The 17305-nt window shown below is 35.7% G+C and overlaps 1 protein-coding gene across 1 annotated transcript in view; it reads right to left on the reverse strand.

Annotated features, from left to right (window-relative positions):
* Positions 1–442: 442 nt before the first annotated feature.
* The window catches only part of MARCHF5 (membrane associated ring-CH-type finger 5), a 53317-nt gene continuing 36454 nt past the window's right edge, over positions 443–17305 (reverse strand). Inside the window, exons 3-6 of the mRNA XM_014476659.2 lie at positions 8460–8590; positions 4600–4783; positions 4311–4477; positions 443–3324 (exon numbers count right to left, since the gene is read on the reverse strand). Coding sequence (XP_014332145.2) covers positions 3208–3324; positions 4311–4477; positions 4600–4783; positions 8460–8590 — 599 coding nt within the window. The 3' untranslated portion in view covers positions 443–3207. The remainder of the gene's footprint in view (positions 3325–4310; positions 4478–4599; positions 4784–8459; positions 8591–17305) is intronic.

Raw genomic sequence — 17305 nt, forward strand, 5'->3', positions numbered from 1 at the left:
AATTCATTAATTATCAACTAGAATATGCATCCAGGACTGACTCTCTGAAGTTTCTTGGCTAGTCTGTCTCTCAGATGGTGGCAGTGAAGTGATTTAGACACAATTCCTATGGAGGGGAGTATCTGATGTACTCATTCTAGAAGATTCTAGTCTTCATGGCATAAGACCACCCACAGATCTCATCTAATCATATATGGTCCAAGTGGCTCTGAGGGTGGGTGAGGGGGGTTTCATTTTAAAAATTAGAGCATACTTGGAATTTAGGCTGGTTTGTTTATAAAATTAAGATAAATTTCTTTATAGTTCTCAAAAAATACAGATTACTTGTATTAAGAGCAAATATCACTAGTATCTCAATTACTATGATTTAAAAAGAATTAAGTAGGTTTGGAATAAACAAATTATGTTTTGGAAGTTGTTCAACAGACAAAGTACACCTAGAGAACATAAAAATTCTTTATTTAACCTAATCCAGCCAGTGTTGAGATAGTCTATGTTAAAAACAAGACATTTAAAAAAATTACAGCACAGTTAGCAAGGCAGTGACTAATTAAGTCACTCAGTTTAATTTTATATTCTTCACAGTCATTTGATAATCATGTAATGATGAACAATATTTTCTGCACTTTTGAGATAAGTTAATTTCTGCAAACAAGAGAATTCTACTAGTTGTCACTGAATTTTATAAAAGAGGTTTAAAACATTAACATTTATAGAAATAACACAGTAAAGCAATGTGAAAATAAATTGGAAAACACAAATATACCCACCCACCCCCAAAGTCTAGAGCATTCCTTTAGTCTGTCCCCTGGTGTTTCTCTTACCACCTCATTCCCTCTTCCTAGAGTTCAGCAACTGAGACACTGCTACTCTGCAGGGGCTATTCTGACCTTAGTTAAAGTGCCTCTGTTCCTTTAATTTCAGTTAATCCTAGAAACAGTCTTCTGAAATAAAGTATTACTCATATTTCAGAGATGAAGAACACCGTGGCTGAGAGGTAAGTTGCTTGATCCAAGTCATACCTATAATTATTAAAAGCAGAATTAGGATTTCAACCCAGGTCCACCCAACTTTAGTTGGCCTACAATTTTGTTGCTTCAGGGTGGTGTGGGCCACTTTCTGAAGAGGCTGGTACACGGTACTTCTTGAGCTAAGATTTCCAAATTTTCCATCCCGAGGCTGAGGCTCCTCCAGTCCCCAGGCACTTGCAATTCCCCCCAGAGCCCTAGAAACTTCTTCTCCCTACCCCCAAAGGATTAGAGTTGCTCCTCTGGCCTCACAAGCCCTGATGCCAAACAAACCCAAGCAGTTACTCCCCCATTTTGGGCATATAGTATTAAATGGAGAACTATGTGCTTGTATAACTTTAGTAAAGTCTGCTAAAAGCTGTTCTATATAACAAAATTATGCAGGAAATATCCAGTCTTTTCATATCAAAAATTAAAGAAAAGCCAATATATTTTATAATTATAGCTAATAATCTGCTATTTTTTACATTTAATCACAGATTTTTATATTTCCCCTTCAGAACTGTAGCAGGGTTCTTAATAAGGCTGTCATTCAAATATCCCCTTCCTAAGTAAATACAACTTTGAATGTTCAATAGTCATTCACATAAATTTCATGTTATTACTCAAAATTAAGACATTCATACTATAGAAAGGTACCAGTCTTAAATTACTAAATTAGCATACATCATTGCAATCTAACAAAGCTCAATCTATATTTGCTACAATCCTAAAGAAAAGTGGCCACTTAATCGGTAAGGGGGAACATTCATATTGTCATGCATTAGATACTGTGAATTAGAAAATAAATAGGGTTTTTGGAACTATCTTTAAAAAATTTAATATTAATTCCTGAAAATAACTCCAAGACCATTCAGATTGCTGAACATTAAAAGGGCCACTACCGAACAGCTTAAATAACTGCTTTTGAAAAATGAATATAAAACTAGTTATACAGTGATTATTAAGGTGCTAGCCTCCTCAATATGACAAGCAATTTAAATTTAAAAACATTAGTATTTTTTTTTCCTCATAATAATCTCACAAAAACAATGACCTTAATATTTGCTCAAGACTTCTTGTTTTCATAATTATTCCTCACTGGTATAAAAACAAAGAGCTCAAGGCCTCACCTTGGTTTACTCACTGCTGGTTTTCTGTCTGTTGAAATTAGACTGTAAACTACATAAAAGCAGGAACCAAGTCTGTTGTGTTCACCACTGTATCCCACATAGCACTTTGCATAATGCCTGGGCAAGCAGGAGGTGACCAACAAATACCTGAATAACTGAATCGATGAGAGAGGAGAGTAAAATAACTATTGATTTTCTGCAAATCGTTCTCTGTGCTCAAACTACTATAAACTGTCAGTTCTATTTTCTAGAAATATGAATTAAAAAACTTTCTCCAGTGATGGAAGGACCTGATGTCTGTGTCTCTGTGTCAGTTTGTCTGTCTCTCTCTCTCACACACACACACACACGCATGCACACAGTAATTAAGACTGCATGAGTCAAAATTACATCATGAACTATGAGATGTCAACATTATATAAATAAAATTTAATAGTGAAAAAGTGATCTGGAAGCCCTGTGAATTTTTACCCTACACATTTTGGAGGACATCACATGGGTTAAGAAAAACACAACAAAATTGCATTTGTTCAGATAATCATTAGAATGTTTACATACATTTTTGGTTTGTTAATTATTTATAACTAATTTACATTTCCTCATATTAACATATACTTCTGCTTAGCTTGTAATCAAATTATGCCAGTGAGAAAAATCCTCACAGTACCTTCATTGAGTTGCTAATTCTAAGAAAACACTGAACATGAACATGTACAAAAGAGGCATTTGAATAAAACAGCATGTGTATTTTTAAATATTTGCACAGTTTGATCTTTACATTTCTGTCTTGAGGAAAATATGAACAAAACTCAGGTTCACCATGCTAAGATAATGGTTCAGATGACCGCCATGAAAGAAGTACATACAAAACAAGGAAAACAAATCATATCCTTAGGTTCCGTGATTACTGAGAGGGTTTCCCCTGCCCTAAGTGCTTTATTGTATTTCTTAAAAATATGAGAGCAGCAGCTTATTACAAGTCTCCATTACTGTGCATCAATGATGGAATCAGAACACAACAGACTCCTAAGAATGGGAGGACTGCAGAACAACAAGAAGTCGCAGTTTTATGCTTCTTCTTGCTCTGGGTAATTTAGGATTTTGCGGTGTGCCTGACGTAAATATTGCTGCTGTTTGAAGTAAACCTTGAATGCTCCTTTAATGGCAACAAAAGCAATTCCACCCTAAAATAAAAAGAAAAATTAGCTTTTTATAATGCAATTTATGTAAAATAAAAATCATTTTACTTATATCACAAACGACATTGTCATTGTTGCTAATTCAGATAGCTGCAAATGAAACAGTACTCTTTTTCTTTTTTTTAATCAGACAGTGAGCTAGGGAGACAGACACTGCAGGTAATATGTCAGTGAAAAAAGTGAGTGTCAGTTGCTCAGATATGTTCAACTCTTTGCGACCCCGTGGACCTCTGTCCATGGAATTCTCCAGACAAGAATACTGGAGTGGGTTGCCATTTTCTTCTCCAGGGGATCTTCCTGACCCAGGGATCAAACCCAGGTCTCTTGCACTGTGGAGATTCTAAAGGCAGATTCTTTACCATCTGAACCACCGGGAAGCCCAACAGGTCAGATATGCCTCTATCATCTCTGAGTAATCTTCCTTCTACTTAGTTCTAATGCTCAGGCATTATATGCAGGCTACCTCCAGAGAGAAGTGGGAATAATAATAATGACATCAAACAACATAAAGGCTTATTTATTACTCTGTGCTAACATTTCAAATGTATGATCTCATTTAACCCTCATAATAATTCTGAGGTAGCTACCACGACTATTTCCATTTTACAAGCACAGAGAAGTCAAGCAATTTTATTTAGGTTTCTCAGCAAGGCAATGTCTCTGATAGGAGTTGAACTGGGCAGTCTGACCCTACAGCAGAAGCTCTTCACCAGTATCTTTTGGGAGTGATGATTTGTGCCTAACTGAGGAGAGAAATCACCCACAGCATAGTTCCAGAAGACCAGAGCTAATATAGTGGATCCTCTTTTTGTTGCTGTTGGATGACAGTGGGGATCAAATAGAGGCTTAAGGCACAGAGCAAAATAGTATAAATATTTATATAGTCCCATTTTTTTTTTTTTTTTAAACAAATATATAGTGCATTTTCTTTGTATAGTCACTTGAAAAAAGTAGTATTAAAACCATCTTACCAAGATTGTCCTTTGTAAATTAGAGTTAACACTACTGAACATTAGTTTACCAACTATTGTCGCAATAGTAGGAAAAACAAGGGCTCCACACAAAATTCGGGTGGCAGAGACATGATCTGCTAAAGGATTAGCCTCAGCTGGAATTCGAGGAACAGGACAACCAATCCCTAGAGAAAAAGATGGAGGGTATTAGTGCTAATAAATCAGAAGCTAAAATATCTTTGCATGGTAGGATTCGTCCACAAGATTAATTTGGTATGTTCAGTACCACCATAATTTAGGGCCTTACCTGGGAATATACTGTTCAAAATTTGTAGTTTATTTGAGTATTTGCGCCAGAGTCTAAGCACATAGTCCTCCCAGCGAATCATCTTGCCTAGTATCAGCATGACAGGAATAGTAGGAAGTCCAATTAAAAGGAATAAAGGATCAGCTCTCTCCATAACATCCAGACCTTCTTTATGGCCTACAACCTGAGAAACAGACAGGGTTTGCTCCAATCATTGCTTTGTCTAATGAAGGGTTACATTCTTGAGTGCAATTCATTTTAGAGAAAACTACTAAATTTAGAAACAAAAAGTTAAAAAAAATAAACCAAAGCTGTTTCATATTAAATTGGAATAAAAGATTTAAAACCCACATTGATTACATTTCAATGGAGGGAAGGGGATTTCTGCTTCTTGCTTATGTTCCTCTTGTTTAATTTGGTTAGCTCGGGTTATAATTTTAGGTTCTCATGTATCTTCCCAAGAGCATCTGTTTTCCTGCTCTTCCTACCAGGAGGTAAGCACAGCCAGCCAAGGGGTGGGACTAGTCTTCAGGAGATGGCCTGAAACCTCATTTCTCTTTGGCTTTCTCCCTGCTCATTGGGATTGAGTGTAATTTCTCTGGCTGGCTAAATGCCGGCTCTACATACCAAACTCAAAAATGCAATTCCAAGGTCTAGATTTGAGGGAATGCAATAGGAGGTCCAATTTTGGCTATAGGTTCCAGTCACTTTTTCTAATCCAGGAACCCAAGGGTGCCTTTGTATCAGGTTGTAAAGCTAAAACAATCCTTTTCCTCTCATCTGGGTCTTGGGGTAATTTCTCAGTTGTTTTAAGATCTGAGAAGGCAAGAAGGACATGATTAATTCTCATCTGTGAATCTCCACACTTGCCGTCCTGGTAGAATTCTTTTTACTTGCTCCAGTCTTGACTTTACATGTCTCTCAACATGGCCATTCTGTTGGTGAGTGTTACTTTTAACTAGAATACGTCCCTGGATTCTCTTTCACAGGTCTCAAATGACCTTCCTTTAGCCAAAAGTCCCAACTGCTCACAAATTAAATATATTTCTCTGAGGGATTATTCTTGGCAGTTATGACAGGGGAGACTATTTCAGAATTTCAGGGTTTGAGGTCATTCGGATGTCATAGGTTGATATGAGGACAGTATTATGAAGGATTCTATATAGTTTTTCTGTATACACTTGAGGATTAAACTGTGAAGAAAGAACTGTTGATACAGACAATCTATATCTTTATCTGTTTATATCTCTGAGAAGGATAAGGGAAAAGGAAGGAAACGCAAGGAGAGGAGGGAAGAAAGAAGGTAGGGAAGACTGAAAGCCCTACAGACAACATTTACTTGGGAAAACAAACTCATGAAAAAAAGTAAATGGGATCTTTTTTTTTAAAATGAGATGTCCTTTATGTCAGCTATTATAGCAGATTTGTTTTTAAGGTGGATTTCAAGATGTGAAATAAGGAAGCTGACAATGATCAGGGCAAACTGAAATTCTCGGCAACAGATCTGATTCAGGTAGAAATAGTTTATGAAACCACGTGGAGCGGACCAAAATGGGCATTATTAAAGCGTCAGCCCAGACTTTTGTACATGACTGATTTATTTAACCAAGATGTAACACTGGAGAGTAGGGACCAGCCTCTTCCACATGGTCAAAACCCATGGTGTCAGTATCTAATAATCTTCTGTGTCTCCAGGTAGAGCTGCCCTAAAGTGAATTAGTCTGGTTCACAATATTTCATAAACACATATCCCACACATTGAGGGCAAAGTGGATTAGCCCAGACTGTCCTTACCTATAATGCTTGCTCCATGACACCATTTTTTATATCATTTTATTATTTTCAACATTATGATCATTTTATAACTAAATGTGATTTAAATACTTCTGGAGTGTTAGCAAATAAATTCAGAAAACTAAAAAATTCCTTTGTTGGGTTAGGGTTTTTTTTTAGAATTTAGGTTTTAAAAATATAAAGCAGAGTGTGTATTCAGGTATGGACTATATATAGTAAAGGAAAATTTATTACTCATGGGTATCAGTAAAAATCTTCTAAAGGTGTCTAAGGATGAGGAAATAAAAAAGGAAATAGGGCAAATAGTGAGAAAAGTCCATTTTCCCATGTGTGCTCAAGAGGCATGCTTTGTGCATTAAGTTGAGGCTGACCATTACATGCATACTCACATGCATTCATTCAACTGAATACTGATTATGTGCCAGATACAGAACTCGGTGCTGGGAAATAAAAAGTGAACTAAAGAGACATCTTTTGGAGGTGACAGACAATCAACTCAAACAAGTGTACAAACAAATGTTAAGGAACTAGGATAGTATAACATCTGCAGTGTCATACTACCTGCTATCACAGGTCAGAGTCAAGGGTAATAAATGAAAGCTGAATTAAGCAATGGGGCTGATTTAACTTTGGTCAAAACGAAACCAGCAAACCTTGTGTAGAATCATGTACATTCTGGTTTTATGCCCTAAGATGGAAAAAGAGATTATTTTCAAGACTTAAATTTTGAGGTTAGATTCAGGAATAATAGAATGCCTTTGCTAAGAATTTCTTATCCATATATAAAATCAAGGCCTATGGAATTGTAGGTTTAGAGAAACTGTAGGCTAGTATCCATAGTCAGCTAGGCCTACAGTTAATCAAAGCTTAAAAGCTAAGAGTTTTAATTACGGCTTGATCCTTTAAAGCACCTCCTATAGAACCCTACTTTTAAACAGTAGGATGGAACAGTGATGAACTAAAAGGTCTTCTTAGCATTAAAGATAATTAAATGTAACATAATTAAGAACAGTCAATCCTGTGGGGGTTCTACACTAGAGGCAGATTGGTTGGATTGACAGAATGAAGTTAAAGAAAACAAGAGGCTCCGCTAGCCATCCAGGTATGATGGGGGTGGGGTGGGAGGCATTAAAGACAGTGGAAAGGAAGCCACAGATGTTAAGACATATCAAAATAGAAACTGCTTGGACTTGGTCAGCAAGTCCAAACAGAAAGAGTTAAAAATAAAGGTAATCCTAAGAATGTAGGCTATTTATTGAGTTGATGGAAAAATAACTGTAGGGATCAAAGACATAGGATATTATAACAGGGAATAAATTTAGGCTTCAAACTGAGGAAAAGACAAGTTTGATTTCAATAATACTGAGTGGGAAGTCATAAGAAGTCATTTAAGGAGAAAGGCCATGCTGCTGTTACAGGACTGATTTTATGAAAATATTAAGATGAAAGACATAAATCTGAACACAAAACTCATGGGTAAGACAGGTAGAAATCTTTATGGAAAAGGTATAAAGAGAGAAGAGTCAAGGGTTTGGGACTAAGTAAATCTTGATATTTAAGTCTCTAATTTCTATCAACAATGATTGTAGCATTATTTTGTAATAGCAAAAAACCAGAAGTAACTAAATGACTGATTAACAAGAGACTGGTTGTTGAACTGTTGAAATTCTATACAAACAATGCTATTCAGATTTCTCCATACTTTGTGAAAAGATCTGTAAAATTCACTGTTTTTGGAAAAAGAGGGATTCAGCTCTAATGTTTTCTTTTGCGAGGCAAAGAATAGTGTGTGTGGGAGAACATATTTTTTTCTTACATATGCACAAATAAAGTCTGGAAGAAGGTTTGGGTTAGGCAGTGGCTACCTGGGGAGAGGGGAACCTGGGTAAGTGAAGGACAGGAGTAAGAAAACTTTCCCCTAGAGAGCTTTTTATATATTTTCTTATTTTTAAGCCATGAGAATATTATTACTTGGTCAAAATAATAATTTTTAAAACTTCTAACAAAAATCTATTTAATAGATCTTCACATCAAAAGTAACATCATCTGACAGAATAAAAGTGAACCTGCATCACTGTCACCGCTCCGTAAGTCACAGCTGTCCAATAGATGGAGCCAACCATTATTCCTGCTGCAGCAAATGGACAGGCTTTTGAGATCAGTCTATCTGCAAGATCCAAGACGTAAACAACTGGACCTATAATATAAAGAAAACAAAGTTTCAACAAAAGACAGATTTTTAAAAAAGACCTGTTCAGTATCCACAGATACAAAATATTTTTATGAAGTTGAATGCACTGATGCTTTAGAAATAACTTTTATTATAACAGTTATAAATGTTACAAATATAATGGGAACCTAGATTTAACAGATTTAGAATTTCTCAGTCATTTGCATGAATAGCTAAGTTTCACTTCCTAAACCCTAGCAAAGAGCCTCTTAAAATTTTTATCTTTAATAGTAAACCTGCTGCTGCTGCTGCTAAGTCGCTTCAGTCGTGTCCGACTCTGTGGGACCCCATAGACGGCAGCCCACCAGGCTCCCCCGTCCCTGGGATTCTCCAGGCAAGAACACTGGAGTGGGTTGCCATTTCCTTCTCCAATGCATGAAAGGGAAAAGTGAAAGTGAAGTCGCTCAGTCGTGTCCGACTCTTAGTGACCCCATGGACTGCAGCCTACCAGGCTCCTCCAATCCATGGGATTTTCCAGGCAAGAGTACTGGAGTGGGGTGCCATTGCCTTCTCCGAATAGTAAACCTAGTAAACCTAAAATTAAAGCCTCAAACACAGCTGCTTTTTATAAAGGAAAATAGTTCTCGTTTCTCTTAATGACACTGAAGACTATAGAATGACATAGCATTTCTACCTGTTCTCCATAAACAGTTCCTGGCCACAGTTAGATTCTATAGCACTTGGTAAGAGTGTCACTTTTTTGACTTCACGTACTATTTCCTTGATAGTGTGTGAAGGTAACCAAGGCTATTTTCCTGTAGTTACACAACTCTATTTTACTTTGATATACAATTTAGTTGAGCGTTATTCTCTAACAAACAACTTGTAATGATCATGCCACTTTTTGTGGCATTCTAACAGCTGGATGTGCCAATTATACTTCTATTATGTGTTTACTAAGTGAACTTTGGTTACTACCTCCTCTGGCAGTTGTCTGGAATAACTACACTTGGAGGAAGTATAATAACTGCCATTAAGCCTGATATAATTTAGCTCCAGAATCTCCTAGACTAGCAGAAAAGCCTCAGAACTGATTTAGAGCAAGGCCTAAAGAACTGAATATCTAAGTTTAACTAAGGTATCATAGAAATATTGACTTAGTAATCATATTTGTTGAATGCTCTCTATGTACAATGTACTTAAGACCTTTTCTCAGAAATGTTTAAGAGCTGTATCTACCCCTGAGGGCTTGCAATCTATAAGAGGATGCTGTATACAAAGCCAATATATTTTTCAGTGTACGAAGAAATCCACATAGCAATATGATGATAAAATCACTACAAGAACAAGTATCCGTCTACGGAGCTCTAATTTATAGTTCTTGATTTTTGGAGCCAGTAATATCACTCATCACTGTGTACAGAGGGACCATATTGTGAAGAAGAAAGGACACCAGGAGTGATGTCAAAGGGACCTATGATTTAAACTCAGCATATAAACTTACTACTGTCAAAGTCTAACTTACATAATGTCTAAAATCATGACAAGTTATCTTTTGGGACCAAAGAGAAAAAAAAATAAGCCTAGTGCAGTGCATACTGACTCTACATTCTACATGACAGCAGGCACAGTGTGACACATTACACGTATCATTAATCTCATAATGTAGGGTTTAACCCTTAAAACACAAATTTGCTGGGTTAAGTTTGTAATTCCCTCAGAAGGCGCAATAAAAAAAAAATTTTAGTGAGTCTTCAAAGATCCCTGAAATGCTAGTACCAAAAGTTAAAGCCAATGGGTATATATGAAACCTCAAAACTTCAGCTTTCATATTCTCTGATAATTCTTTAATCAGAAAATTGAAACCACAAGGGAACAACTACAGACTCTTTACAGCACATTTCCACCTACCAACATAACAACTACCCTATCTGAAGTCAGTCCCTTCACTCTAGATCCCATCCCCTCACCAACTCAAAGACGTGGCTCCAGCAATTCACTCCTTCCCTCCTACAGCATTTCTCCCCTACCCTTTATTGGATTATTGTCATCAAACATGTCATTATTTCTTTTACTTAAAAAAACAAACCACCTCTTTTCTCGATCCTTTCTCCCACTGCTCCATTTATTTGCTCTGTTTACAGCAAAGTTACTCAAAAGACTTTCCAGTTTCCATTTTTTCTCCTTCAATCCTCTCTTGAACTCACTCCATCAAAATTGCTCCTCAAGGTCACTGACAAGTTACACACAGCTAAATCCAGTGGTCTAATCTCAGCCTTCCTCTTATTTGGCCTACCACCAACATCTGACAGATGTTCCCCTTTTCCCAATATATGGTTCTTCATATCATCTCCAGGACTTCACCGTCTCTTTGTTTTCTTTCTATTTCACCAGTCACTAATTTTTCAGTCTCCTTTCCTGGTTCCTCTTTTTCTTGGCCTCAGTGAGGCCCATCCTGTGAACTTCTACTTCATCATACTCCGTATTTGATTACTCAGCTCTACTTTTCTTTTTCCCAAAGCATCTATCACTTAACATACTCTAATTTCCTTATTGTTTCCACCTACTAGAATAGGGGCTGAGAAACTATGACCCATGGGCTGAATCCACCTTGCTGTTTTTGTAAATAATGTTTTATTGCAACATGGTGACATGCAAAGCCTACAATACAGTTAGTTGACTCTTGAACAACACGAGTTTGAACTGCATGGATCCACTAAGATTTTTTTCAACAGCAAATACTACAGTTCTATATAACCCTCTATTGGTTGACTCTGGATTCGGAGGGATATGGAGGAGCTGTGGATAGATGACTGTAAGTTTATATGTGGACTTTTGACCACACAGAGGGTTGGCAACCCTTCCCCGTACACTGTTTAAGGGTCAGATGTATTTACTGTTTTTTTTTTTAACAGAAAAAGTGTTCTGGCTCCTGAACTAGAATACAAGATCCAAAGTGAAAGCAACCTTTTTATTTTGCTTATTGATGAATCCCAAATGCCTATGATTCTCAAAAATTTGCTTAACTTTCTACTGAGGTACTTATTTTAAACTATGATATGAAAATCTCTAGGTCTTCCTTTTCATTATTTTGTATGAAGCCCAAGTGATGAGACTTATTTTCTACATAGTCACAATCAGAATGTATTAGAAGAGAAGGTATTTTATCTGCTTCCAACTGACCTTCTCCCATGCCCTATCTTTTCAAAAAGGGTGCTTGGAAAGATCTACTGATGGAGCAAAGAAATAGGTCATTTAGATGAAAACACAGTTCCTAAAAAGTAATCCATCACTACCAATTTTATCTGTTATGGACATGGACAGTATAGAGATGTCTGAATTCTTTCCTTTAAATATCTCAGAAGGTTTCAACACAATAAGCTCGGTTTTCAATTTTCTTCTGAATCATTAGATATGAATTCTTTCTGTACAAACTAAACAAACAAATCCTCATACTTCCTTCTGGAAATTTTTTACTCATCCCTTGTGTCATATGCAACAGATACGCTGGATTAAATGAAGACACTAGCTGCATTTTATAATTCCTATTTCCAGTTTTTCTGACAAAATTCTGTCTAGGCTTTTGTCTTAAGTTTTTTTTTGCCTAAACCTCTCAAGTCTCTTTCAGGCAGACTAGTCCAAGATTAGTTTAGTATTTTAAAGGAGAATAAACGCCTAGTGATAAACATTACCACAGAAATCTAAACTGCCAGGCATTTATTTCTGACAGCTAAAGATTATCTAGGAATATCTTATTTGATGAATAAGAATAATCACCAAAATCCTCCGGATGCAGTCCCTCAATACTACTTTTCCTATTAGGAAGCTTATCATGTGTTACTGTGCCATGACTTCAGGTCATAAAAGGAAAACTGTAACAGTCAATAGATGTTCTCATTGTTAAGATTACAGTGCAAACAGTTGCAGGAAATGAGGAAAGCCAGGACTCTTGTCCTTGAAAACCTCAATTCTAATGGAGAGGAAGAAGTATGACTAAATGTAAATCACAAGTTAAATATGTAAAGGCATAAAAAAGTTTTAGTATTTTAAGAAGGCATTAATGAATTTTTAATACCTCAGTTGGCTTCATCACTTATGTTTCCAACAGTACTGTATTTACCCAAGGAATGGCAATTGGAGAAGCTATATATAAATACAAGTTTTGAAAATTCAACAATTTAATTGTTGAATAAAAGGTCGCTAGGGAAACATGGAATTAAAAGAAAATCTATTGTGAATTCTTTTGTACAATAAAGCTGTAAAGCTTTTGTAAAGAAAATAACTATACCTAATGTTTTGGGTAAGTTCAGATTTTCACATTTCAGATTTGAGTGACATCCAACAGTGAGCTCAGAACTACTGGGGAAACTCTTAAGTCCATGTCTACTGAAAAGAAATAATCAGTCTTATCTGGCAGACACTGCAAAAGTAGATCTTTGTAATTGTTGTAGATCTTTGTAATTGTTGTGTTGTGATTTAAATTCAAATCTATGTATGCATGGTTATTAAATTTATGAATTAATGACTGAAGGACAGGTAATAGTGTTCAAAATCTCCCGGCACTGTTTACAGTCATACCCAGAATTCCCAGGCCCTTTCTTGGGGAAGAAAGGTATCCTCAAAAACATCTCTGACCAATTCTTGAAAAATGATTTCTAAAAGCTGCCAGAGTGCTAAAGTTCCTAACACAAAACATAATTTAATGCTTCACAAGGTAACCTTTTATAAGCTCCTGAGAAGGGAACAGCTTCCATGAACTCCAAGGTTTCTATTAAGTAGCCAAATTTATAAGAGAGATTGCAGAGAATTAGCTTTGATCCAGATCCAACTCAAATGCCAATGCTAAGCCAAATTATCAACCCCACTCTCAGGTTCAGAAGTATCCAGAATTGCAGATTTTGGAGGCCACCAGGAGTCTTAACAATATAGTTCTAAACTTCTTTCCTTGCACACTATTTCCGGAATTACTGCCCCTGCTTTGATTAAATCTGTGTGAAAATCCAACTTCCCAATGAAAACTAAGCTCACCTGATAGAAGTGGACTGACTGCTCTACCCTGCCCTGGTCATGTTTCATGAAGCTGCCTTTACACACTACCCCACAAGTGCACTTACCCCTTTGCTTGTGCATAGTGTTAGTACTTTATGTTCTCGTTCAATGTTTGTTCAGTTGTCTCAGTATCCTTTATGTCTGTCCATGTCAGCATCATCTTAGATTGAAAACTCCCAGGGGGCAGGGGCCATGTCTGTTTAACTCGTTTTGTACAGTGCCTAGGATAGAACCATGTACAGATAGGTGCTTAAAAAATGCTCTTTAATGATGACTGGTAGCACTCTCAGGGACTCCCTAAGCTCCAGCTATCTTCAGCACATGGTACTTGGCAGTACATCAGGGCACTTTGGCCTGTTTCTACAGGGCACTAGAATGCAATGGCACAGGAGGCTAGCTGCAGCACTCTGTGGCAAGTATTTGACTCTATCCATTGTTAAGAAACAACTTAATATCACAACCACCAATTCAACTAAGAGTTAAAATACGTGGGAATTTTGATGGAATAGTAAAGAGCTATAACTCTTTCTCTAGTGTTCATCTGTTTCCAACACTAACAGACCAGAGGCTAGGTCTAAGAGCCTCAGACAAGCTTATGTAAGTTTCATCTTTAATTGCTCTGCTTGTAGGGTGAGCTGTTACTATTTTTTTAATGTAAAAACAAACATCCTGCAAACTCAGGCTGTAAGTTACTTTGCCTAATAACAAGAAGTTAGTCATTAGATTGTAAACAGAAGGGTTATGTTTTGGACAATTATTTATTGAACCAAACTAATAATAATTGACCCCAAATCCCTCAAAATAAGCAACACTGAATAAAAGATTCAGAGTCAAAGGAGATGAGTACCATGTCTCAGTGTGTGTGTGTGTATAGGTGTGTGTGAATATATATAGTGTATGACCAAGAAAAGTAACTAAAGACCATCAAAGTAGTTCAAAGTACGTAGTTTGTGCCAAGGGAAAGCTTCAATTTTTCCTCATTAGAATAGAATAGCCCATAGAATATATGAGGGCTATAAAGTCAACTACTAAGTACTTATTAAGCACCTATTGTACACATAGAATTTTACTATGCATTAAAACGTAAACAAAATTTAATATACTAGCCTCTGCCTCCAAGGAGCTACAATCTAGTTAGGGACAAACAATAAATACACATTAAACAACTAGAAAACTTAATAGAAAACTGAAAAATTTAAGATAGTATCATACAAACTATACAGATACATGTCAACAAAATTTTAAGATTATAGAGAGGATAAGGATACAAAGAGTTTTGTATGTATGTATGTATTTAGTAATCAACAGAAGTGAATCTTGACCTTGAAGTCTTTGATATGAAAAGTCTATGTTAAAAGACCTTCTAACTAGAGATAAAAGATTGTATTCAAAGGGTTTATATATTTTTTAAAAAGCTAGTATGCTATCAAGAGTTAACTGATAGAAAGTTGGCCAGATCTTTGAAAACATGACACAACAGGTAGGAAGCCTCTGGTGAGAGACATGCTAAAATGAATACAATCTTTTAGGAAAACTAAGAATATTTAAAGTCAGAATAAGCCAGAATAGAATCCACAAGATTTTGTATCCAAAGTAAGTATAAAAAAAGAGAGAAAGCATCAGTCTTTATCTCTATATTAAAGCAGCTTAACATAAAAGAGAGATGAGTTAAAAATGATAAATATTAAACCTAATTAGAGAAAAAATGTTTGGTCTGCTTTCAGGAGAAACCATGCCTGAAGGATTATTCTTTGAATTTCAAACTTAAAAGTTGAAAAAGTTAAGTCATGATAAAAGAAAGACCACTACCAATTATCATTAATACATAAAAACAGATGGTAATATTAATTATGCACACACTGCATATGTGCCAAGGAACTATTACATATTCTTTTTTCTTCTTTAAACATACATATATTTTAAAAATTATCCATGATGGGAATATAGTTTTATTAATAAGAAAAACTACTTTCTAGAGAATAACAAAAGGTTATCATAAAATTCAGGTAATCATACCCCAAGGAAGGTCAACCTGACATTACTGTTTCATTTTCTTTTCCCCTTTATATGAGAAACTCACAGTAGGCTCCTTAGGAGGCAAAAGAACAAGTTGGGTGTGGATTCAGTAGGTCTACTGTGTGAAGTATGACAAAATGCTATCTCTGGACCTTAATTTCTACATATGTAATGATAATGAAAATAATATCTACTTCAGAGTTTTTCTGAAAAATTAATGCATATAAAACTCAATACAGGACATAATGTTACACTGTAATAATGTCAGGTATTAGTTCTTTCAAAAATGGCATACTAAGTATAACAGAACTCTGGAATAGAGGTATAATCCAAGACAGATGTTTGAGGAAAAATTTATGGAATAAGGCTCTGGTATAAAAATAGACTGTTTCAGGAAAATCTTAGGTAAGAAATAAAGGACAGATCTTTTTTGCCTAAAGGTCTAGGACAAGGAGGAAGAGGGAAATTAATTCATGGAGCCAAGAAATCTGGGAATGGAGAAAGAGAAGACACTAGACTATAATTAGTAATTATGTCAAAAAAATGTTAAGATTCTGTAATTGTGTTTTGGACCTATACTTAGCTACCTGTATTTATACAGAGGGTACATCCAAAAAGGTTTATCCTGTTGGAAGATACTTATTAAAACAAATTTATATTTAAATCTTAGGGAACAAGACTAGAAGTGGTCCAGCAATAAATACAAGAAATCCTTACTTTGAAGGTATACTAGTCATCTGCTTCATAAGAGGGTATATGAATGAGGGCCAAAGAAGATGTAATGAGACAGCTAACTACAAACTTTAAAACTAGAAGGTACTCAAAGACTGAATCATTATGGAGTAGGATTTTGGTTTTTAAATTCTGTCATTTTGATCATCCATAGGAGTTTAGATATAAAGCAAAGTAAAAATAAACACTTCTCTAATAGCCAAGTGTAAATATTACCAGAAACTCTTAATTATATTTATATGAAGAAAGTACTTGAATTCTTAAGTCTAAACTGGTTTTCAAGTAATGCAATAAGACAACAATATATTTTATGAGAGCAGTCAGGTGTAAATGGCTTGGATTTATTAATAGAGGGCTGTGTGGTTAGAGGAAACAGTACAGACTATTCTTAGAGAGTAACTGATAGCTTAGAAAAACATTAAAAATGTAAAATTCTCATTAAATTGAAGCCATGAAAAACTTCTTTAAATTTGAGGAAAATATATTTAATGTATATTTAGTACCCTGTTTCAAAAGCATTCTTTTTTGCTTTCCAATGGTTTAGCCACCTCATTCATAAAGAAATGTTAAGTTAAAACTGTGAAATAAAACTTTCCTTATCTAATAGATTATACTGACAAACTAAAACATTAGCCAATCTATTGGCAGAGCTCTAGGTGAACAGGTAGACTCACCCATTGCTGGTCCATGTAAAATGGTACCGTTCCTATCGAGGGGAATTGGGTAATATCCAGCAAAGTCTATGTGCGGTTCACACTCTGACTTAGCAATCCTTTCTCAGTTCATCTTTAATAAGTATTCTCAGCTAACAAACACACAAAAAACGAGAATTACAATATCATTCTTCTGTACCATCTAATGAAATAATAGATCTAGAGGCAGTGAATGAAAAAATTATCAGTCAATGCTAAAACCAGTAGGTGGAAGCTGACAGGGAACACTACT

The sequence above is a fragment of the Bos mutus genome, chromosome 26, assembly GCF_027580195.1.
Source record: "Bos mutus isolate GX-2022 chromosome 26, NWIPB_WYAK_1.1, whole genome shotgun sequence".
In the NCBI taxonomy this organism is placed as follows: Eukaryota; Metazoa; Chordata; class Mammalia; order Artiodactyla; family Bovidae; genus Bos; species Bos mutus.